Here is a 9,216-nt window from a genome sequence, read left to right on the forward strand (position 1 = left end):
CTTAAACCTATAAAATTACAATAAACATTTAAACTAGAAAGCAATATTTAATTAAAAACACATTAGTGATTGAACATAACCGCTCTAAAAATCTTTAGTAGTGTTCCAGAATTTGAATCCTCAAAATCACATAATGACTCACATCACATGGATCTAAGATGACATAGTAATACGTGTCTTGATATCCCCACAAGAACTCTCAGGTTCAAAACTCAAAACTCTAGCTGCGCATCTTGGTTGACCATGTAACATTGCTTACAAACGTTATGCATAGAGTAGTGATGAATTCGTCGCCCATAGGTTTGAAAACAAACCTTTCAATTACAAAGTTTCGTAAAAAGGATAGTAGTAACCACGTATTGATTAAAAATTTGACTTAATTACAACAAAGACCCTAACATAAAATCCGCACAAGGTAAAAAAAATCCATCACATTTGAGCATCTTGGTATGCGATCTTGATTTTTTCCAACTGAAGGAAAAAAAATATTAAATAAAATTTAAGTAGAGTATTTTAGTAATTTTTAAAATTTTAATTGAACAAGGGACCTATTCTGCAAAGAAAGTTGGTTTTGGAAAATACACATAAAACAAAAGTTGAGGGATGATTAACTTATTAAACTACCTTGACATAAACCCTTAAAACCTTGAACTCTGAAAAACTTACAACGAAAAGGCACTACAATTTGGACGATAAACTCCAATCGGTACTCCTATGGATTCATCTGTAATTCTTAATATCGGTAATATAATTTCTACCTCATAATTTGTTTGATTCTTTCATATAGACGTACTTATGTTTGAAAAAACTTGATTCCTGTTGTAATTTCTTATTCGACTTTTTACATTCTTTAATTTAATTCTATAATAATACATACATTATTTATCCAGTTGAACTCGTAGATTCCGGTTTACAATTCGATTGATTATCAGTGTTATAACTTAGTTAGCGGTTTATTCGAAACATATTCAAGTGACCGGAATTTAACCTAGATATATGTTAGAAGCCCTAAAAATAAAGCAGCAAGTATGAATGGATTACTTTAGGTTTTCGCATAATTATACAATGTTTACAAGTTTTTTTTTTTTTCTATACTGATTAAAAGATGCAAGATAGTGAAAGCGAAACCCTGATTTGTTGAAAATTTATAAAAGATTAAGAGAGGTAGAACCAGCCTTTTTAAAGGAAGAACTGATAATACTTTGAAAATTAAATGTTGGCCCTACTTATAACTCTGTAGGTATAAGTAAAATGTTCATTTTATTGATCAGCTTAAATTTCACATGTTCACTCTGACTACTCAACTTTTTTTTAATTTTAAGATCTCGTATCTCTCATTCATACCCTTAATAACCTTTTGAACCTTCTTGTCTTACTACTCAGCTTTTTTTAATTTTGATGCCCACGTTGTTTATTTCTACAGTCGCCTTGGTTTCTATCTTTGAGATGTGTGTTGCTATCTCTATTTTCCCTTTCAATATTTCATGCTTTTATTGTGACCATCAGATGGTTAAGTACACTTGTATTGGTAGCTACTAAGTTCTACCACTTAGTATGTCATTCGGCATCATTCCAATGTCTGTTACATCACTATACAACCCTATATATAAGTTTTCCTAGTTTCATGTATTTTGTTTTCTATTAAATAACCTAGTCTTGGTTTTCTTAAATTAAATGATAGGTAATAATTTTAATACTAAGAGGAGGTTTGTAACTTGTACTGAACTGGATAGAATCAGTTACTTGCCAGAGAACTTGATAGACTCGATTTTAGAGAAGCTCCCCGTTCAAGATGATGTAAGGACACACGTTTTATCAAAAAGTTGGAGGTACAAATGGACCACACTGAGTTCGCTGGTTCTTGATAAACATTTCTCTGAAAAGTTTGCCAAAAATTAAGCTTTTGGTCATAATGGGTTTATTACGATCTCAAACCAAATCTTTAACTTTCTCAAGGGTCCTCTCTTAAAGTTACATCTCCAAATACCAAACATTTCTCTTGATAGTTTCCAAGAAGTCGATCAGTAGATTTTATCCTTGTCAAGAGACGGTGTTATTAGGGAACTCATCCTTACTAATTTAAACCAACGTTATCAACTTCCATGTTATTTATTTCGTTGTTTAGAATTGAGAAAGCTAGAACTTGAAAACTGTATTATTAAGCCACCACTCGATTTTCAAGGATTTCTCTATCTCAAAGATCTTGTGCTTAGGAATATTCAATTTGGGGCTAACTTGCATGGAACTATCCTCAACTTACCACAACTTAAGGTGTTGAAACTATCTGCATGCACCAATGTTTACAATTTCAAGATCAAGTCTACAAGTTTATATAAGTTAACGGTCCTATATTGTCCTGATGCAACTTTGCTTCAGTTATTACATAGTAAATGTCTTAGTGCGGTTGGTATAGGTTTCATACTACCCATTCAAGGAGTTGAAAGAATTAATTTGGCCACCTTGTTAAGTAATATGCCATGTCTTGTGTTGTTTCTTATCGACGGGTATTTTCTCGAGGTATGATTTGAATTTTAAATTCTAATATTTGATCTTTGTTCTTTATCGTATCTGCGTTTGAGCAACAGAACATTTCTTTCATATCATCTTTGGTAACTTAAAATCTCACTTTCACCCTCACAGTTTTCTATTGCTGAAAATATTCCTAAGTGGCTTCCACACCCGGCTAATAGTTTAAAGACTCTCAGCTTACGTAACTTCAAATTTGGTGATTTGTATCAACTTCAAGGTGTTTTATGTATGCTTCGGAACTCACCTAACTTGGGACAACTCAATGTGAATAATCAGGTAAAGAGTGTTAAATGTTTTCTCTTGTGTTTTCTGTGTTGTGTGTGCTTATATAGTAACTTAAGGTAGTTTTTTTTAATGCACCGCTAGTCTCACTTTTAATGTATTTCTAGGGTCTTTGGAACGTGCATTTGGATTTGGATGTGAAACCAGCATTAACTTATTTGGAAGCGTCTGACTGTTTGGACCAGACAATGAACCGATTGAAAACTATAGAAATAATCCATGTAGAAAATTCAAGCCCCTTGTTACTCTTTATAAAGCTTTTACTTGAACATTCTCCCACTCTTGAAAAGATATCAATTCAACCCCGTGTAACTGCTGATGCTCAGGAAAAGTACAACTTCGCTAAGGATGTTATGCGGCTTCCACGAGCTTCCTCGAAAGCAGAGCTTCACTACTTGGATCCGTAACTACAATCTATCTATTAATGACTTTAAATTACATTGCAATTTATATGCATACTAGTTACCGTTAGCTATCTTTCATGTTATGTATGCTGTGGGACCTATGCACAACTCTACTGATCTGTAAATAATGTTTGATGAAACCAGTAACATGATTGGTTTATGCTCTAAGCGTTCGAACATCTTGGTACTCAGTTTGATTTGATACAAAATGAGATCAAAAGCTCCTTGCATGATAGCTCATCAATAGCTCTTTCTCTTTTTATATTTTGAAAGCTGTATGTAACTAATCAACCTACTTGCAAATACTTATGGAGACAGGTCCTCAAAAATAAATGGATGGCGAATTTAAGATCACGAGAATGATATGAAACAAACATTGCATGATATGATACTTTAGTGAATAGTATCTATGAAACTACTATTTCATACATTGATTTGTTTGAATACAATATACATATTACATTTCCAGATAGTGCTGAGACAAACACAAATCTATCTCTGCATATTTACCGTTAATGGAAAATAACTTCACCACGTTCATATATCAGTTTCAACAAACAAGAACCAAAACGATCGGTTTCGGATCACAAAATGACTAAAGGTCAAACACAAGAGCATGTGAATTAAGTACCATAACGTCATGCAGTAACCCATTAAAAGAAGTTGATGAAGTCAGGCATTACAGATTGATAAATTTTAGGTTCCAACTGCACAATAACCAATTAGCACGTATAGTCTTTTTTTTGACGTCTTAAAATACAGGAATACTGAGCGATCCAGTGTTGAGCAGCCGTGGTAATATCTGCAATAATAGCGAACAGACCTCTCTTAGTCTAGATAGTGTTTGAGCTCTGTAGGTGATTCGGGTACAACATACCTCTCTTAGTATCAGTTTATCCAGCTTTTTTACTAAATTTAAGTAAACTAAGTAAATAATTATTTAAACAATGGGCATGAAGGGAATTAAAAACTATAACTGCTGTTGGTTTCCCTAAATGATGTCATAAGCATTTTTAATGGCTTGGATTAAAAGATAATATTCCCATCTAAAGGCTAGTATTTTGACAAGTGGGTTTTTTTGAAAAAAGATAGCATCATAAAAGATTTCTTATTAAGTATAAGAGATATACGTGTTATCCACATTAAGATATAAAAAAACGTAAAATGGAAAATAAATTAAATAGTGAGATCAGTGGCGGATTCAGGAAAAAATTTCACCGGAGGCGAATTTTTTTTTTAAAACGTAGGGAATTTTTTTTGGCAAAAATATAGAGGTTTTGGGGCAAAATATAGAGTTTTTTGAGCAAAATTTGAAGGTTTTTGGGCAAAATACGAAGGTCTTGGGGCAAAATATAGAGGTTTTGGAGCAAAATATGAAGGGTTTGGGGCAAAAAAAAATTTCACCGGGGCAAAATCGAAAAACTGAAAAAATTTGCACTAAAATTTCGAAATCCATCGGGGGCGACCGCCCCCCTCCTTAACACTTTAGATCCGCCTCTGAGTGAGATGGAGGTGGAGTAGGTAAATTTTAGTGAAATACCACGGAAGCTTCATAAATATTTAGAGGACTATTCGGTAATTTTTACTCGAGATAAGAATCATGTTTTTGGTGCAGTACCTCCCATGTCACTATTTCAATATCGCGTTTTTAACCCATTAAATCGCAATTAATCAATTTTCAAATGTTAACTGCCAAACACTGAAAATAAATTATTTGCGTTTTGTAATCGTGATAATCAAAAAATCACTAACAAAATGTAACCCCAAACACCCTCTAAGATATACTAGGGACACATGTAAGTGTGAAAATTCTCCTACGTTTACACAAATGGTCATATCCAGCAATACTAGTTCATTCAGGCATGCAATAGATTTATCAAGCTTCCTGAACTTTATTACATTTTAACTTTTTGAGCATCTTTCATCGATTTCAATAGAAGGAATACCTAAAACTCAAATTTAAATAAAGAATATTTTATTAATCTAATTGAAATTGAACAAGGGACCGCCGTTCAAAAAAAATTGAACAAGGGACCGCCGTTCAAAAAAAAATCTAATTGAAATTGAACAAGGGACCTATTCTGCAATAAAAACTTTTGGTTTTGAAGCATACAAAAGAAAAAAAAAAGTTGAGAAGTCAGGGGCGGAGCCAGGATTTTTAATCGCTGGTGGCACAAATTTCAAGCCTATTATAAACGATTCAAAAATCGGTATAATAGCATACGATAAAACTAGAAACAATTGAACAATTAAGCTAGCCTAATATAGTAATATACATTGTATAACAACAGTATTGAATCTTACAAAATTTTCAAGTTTTAACTCTCAAGTTAAACTATTTCTAAAGTCACTAAATTAAATTATAATTAGATTTGTGTTAACTTGGTAAATAAATTATAAAAACTTATAGCACTTAACTGAAATAAGCAAGTAGGAGTAGTATCTAACATTGCACAAAAATGATAAATATGTGAGAGTGCCCCATGATTATAAAGTTCACGTGGAGATTTTACGGAAATAGTGGGTGCATGAATGCTTACTAATGCCTATTGTTGTATAAATTAGATACATGTTGAACTTATATCACGATCGGCATTGGGGGCACGTGCTACCATAAGGTAAAGCATGCCTCCGCCCCTGTGAGAAGTTGAGGGGTGTTTACTTTAACTTATCAGAAACTACAGCGACCTAAACCCTAAAAACTTTGAACAACTTAAACTCGAAGGCACTGCAATTTGGGCGCTAAACTATAATTGGTACTCCGATGGATTCATCTGTAACTCCGATGGATTCATCTGTAATTCATAATTTGGTATGATTCTTTCATATAAACGTACTTATGTTTGAAATGAATTGATTCATGTTGTAATTCACACATTCTTTATTCCAGCTGAATTCGTAAATCCTGGTTTAACAATTCGATTAATTATTTTTGCTATACCTTAGCTAGAGATTTATTCATAAAATATTCAAGTAACCGAAATTGTTACAAGCCTTAAAGTAAAGCAGCAGGTTTGTATATAATGATATTTGAATCAATTAAACTGGTCCAGGAATAAAAGATGTGACATAGTGAAAGCGAAAATGTAATGCGTTGAAAAATGATAAAAGATAGAGATAGAACCAGTTTTTTTTTTCTTATTTTTTTTATTGAAGAACTGATAAGACAGTAAAAATTAATCGTTGGCGCTAGTTATAAGTTATAACTCTGTAGGTATAAGTAGATGTTGTTGTTTTTAATTCCCCATTTTCACTCTCTACTTAGTTTTAAGTTTGTTTGGCCCGCAGCTTGCTTTTCGATAGTAATGTTGCTTTACGATGGACATTATTACAACCATTTAAGATGTACACTTTGTTTATTTCTTGCTCAAATACTCAACTTTATAAGTCTTGATGCCCTCTGTTTATTTCTGCAGTTGCCACGTTTTCTATCTTTGAGATGTGTGTTGATATCTCTACATTTTCCTTCCATATTTTTGATTGCTTATATTTTGACTAACATTCCATTGTATGTTGCAAGGAGAATGTTCAATTTTGATGATTGATGCAAAATGGGCCATACTAATAAGAAAGTTAAGAAAAATGCTTTTAACCATCAATAATAATTATAGCAGAAAAAATATTGTTTTTGTCAGGTGTCGTGTTATTGAAAAGTTCATTTACAATAACACATAAATTAAGAGTATTAGCTATATGTCAACTTGTTTTCCTTTTGAATAAATCATTCTGCGTTTTCTTGAATTTAATGACAGGTAACAATATTGAGGACACACGTTATAACAATATTGAAGTGGATAAAATCAGTTGCTTGCCAGAGAATTTGATTGACTTGATTTTTGAGAAGCTCCCGGTTCAAGATGTTGTGAGGACACACGTTTTATCAAAAAGTTGGAGGTACAAATGGACCAAAATGAGCTCGGTGGTTCTTGATAAACATTTCTCAGAAAAGTTTGCCAAAAATGAAGCTTTTGGTCATTATGGGTTTTTTACCATCTCAAACCAAATCTTTAACTTTATCAAGGGTCCTATCTTAAAGTTACATCTCCACATACCAAACATGGCTCTTGATAGCTTCCAAGAAGTCGATCAGTGGATTTTATCCTTGTCAAAAGCCGGTGTTATTAGGGAACTCGTCCTTACTGTTTTAAACCAACGTTATCAACTTCCATGTTATTTTTGTTGTTGTCTAGAATTGAGAATGCTAGAACTTGAAAACTGTATCATTAAGCCACCACTCGATTTTCAAGGATTTCTCTATCTCGAAAATCTATGTCTTAGGAATATTGAATTTGGGACTAACTTGCATGGAGCTATCATGAACTTACCACAACTTAAGATGTTGAAACTGGTTGCATGCACCAATGTTTACAATTTCAAGATCAAGTCTACAAAGTTGTTTTGGTTAGTGGTCTTAAATTGCCCTGATGCAACTTTGCATCAGTTAGTGCATAGTAAATGTCTTGGTGCGCTTTGTATAGCTATAGGTAAACCCATTCAAGGAGTTGAAAGAGTTAATTTGGCTAGCTTGTTAAGTAATATGCCATGTCTTGGGGATTTAATTATCGACGGGTATTTTCTACAGGTATGATTTGAATTTTTAATTCTAATATTTAATTTTTGTTCTTCATCATATTGCCTTTGAGCAAGTGAACTTTACCATTCCACTCCGGCGTATAGTTAGTTCTCATATGTTTTTTCATATCGTCTTCCATATCTTCTTTGGTAACTTAAAATCTCACTTTCACCCTCACAGTTTTGTATTGCAGAAAACATTCCCAAGTGGCTTCCACACCCGGCTAATTGTTTAGAGTATCTCAGCTTACACAACTTTAAATTTGGTGATTTAAATCAACTTCAAGGTGTTTTATGTATGCTTCGTAACTCGCCTAACTTAGAACGACTTGATTTCGATAATCAGGTAAAGAGTGCCAAACGTTTTCTCTTGTATTTTTGTGTTGTGTGTGCTTACATAGTAATTTAAGATAGGTGTTTTAATATACAATCTCACTTTTATTGTATTTTCTAGGGTCTTCAAAACGAGCAACTGGATGTGAATCCAGCATCAACTTATTGGGAAGCTTCTGACTGTTTTGACCAGAATTTGAACCGATTGAAAACTATAAATATTATGCATGTAGAAAGATCAAGGCCTGTGTTGGTCTTTATAAAGCTTTTACTTAATCATTCGCCCATTCTTGAAAAAGTATCAATTCGACCCAGTGTAACTGTTGATGCTCTTGAAAAGTACAACTTCGCTAAGGATGTTATGCAGTTCCCACGAGCTTCCGCAAAAGCAGAGCTTTTCTACTTGGATCCTTAACCACAATCCGTTAAGTTTATATTACATTGCATTTTATATGCATACTAGTTATCGTTGACCATCGCTTATGTTATGTTCTCTGTATATACTATATAATGTTAAACCTGATTGGTTTATGCTTTAAGCGTTTGAACAGCTTGCTAGTCAGTTTGATTTGATACAAAATGAGCTCAAACACTCCTTGCATGATATAGTTCTTTAATAGCTTTTTCTTTTTTTATATTTTGAGAGCTGTGTGTAACTACTGGTTGATTCGAACTAATCAAACTACTTGCAAGAATGTTTGAAACACATACTTCATATGTTCTTATTATGGAGACAAGTCCTCAAAATAAATGGCTGGTGAATTTAAGATCAAGAGAATGATATCAAACAAACACTGCATGATACTTTAGTAACAAACATCCATGAAGGAAATATTTCATACACTGATTTGGTTGAATACAATATACATATTACAACAACAACAACAACAATACCCAATTCCACTAAAATAGAGTATGGGGGAGGTTAGATGTAGGCAGTCATTGTTGGAGGTTTTATTGAAATTTCGTGTAGGGTAAAATAATCGATAGCCGGATAAATCACTGAATCGTGGTATCACTTTCTGAAAGTAATTATTCGACCCTTATTGCCTGGGTTACACGAATATCACTTTGGGATAAGACAGAGATTAGTTCT

At 33.1% G+C, this 9,216-nt stretch overlaps 2 protein-coding genes across 2 annotated transcripts; both read left to right on the top strand.

The window, feature by feature from the left end:
* The first annotated feature begins 1,835 nt into the window (after nt 1-1,835).
* On the top strand, nt 1,836-3,218 carry LOC139875206 (F-box/FBD/LRR-repeat protein At1g13570-like). The gene is made up of 4 exons (XM_071862551.1): nt 1,836-1,857; nt 2,126-2,517; nt 2,641-2,805; nt 2,919-3,218. Exons 1-4 carry the CDS (start codon nt 1,836-1,838, stop codon nt 3,216-3,218), a joined length of 879 nt encoding a protein of 292 aa, XP_071718652.1.
* A 3,742-nt stretch (nt 3,219-6,960) lies between these two features.
* On the top strand, nt 6,961-8,535 carry LOC139875207 (F-box/FBD/LRR-repeat protein At1g13570-like). Its single transcript, XM_071862552.1, has 3 exons — nt 6,961-7,797; nt 7,969-8,133; nt 8,242-8,535. Exons 1-3 carry the CDS (start codon nt 6,961-6,963, stop codon nt 8,533-8,535), a joined length of 1,296 nt encoding a protein of 431 aa, XP_071718653.1.
* Nucleotides 8,536-9,216: the final 681 nt, after the last annotated feature.

The sequence above is a fragment of the Rutidosis leptorrhynchoides genome, chromosome 11 (genome assembly GCF_046630445.1).
Source record: "Rutidosis leptorrhynchoides isolate AG116_Rl617_1_P2 chromosome 11, CSIRO_AGI_Rlap_v1, whole genome shotgun sequence".
Classification (NCBI taxonomy): domain Eukaryota; kingdom Viridiplantae; phylum Streptophyta; class Magnoliopsida; order Asterales; family Asteraceae; genus Rutidosis; species Rutidosis leptorrhynchoides.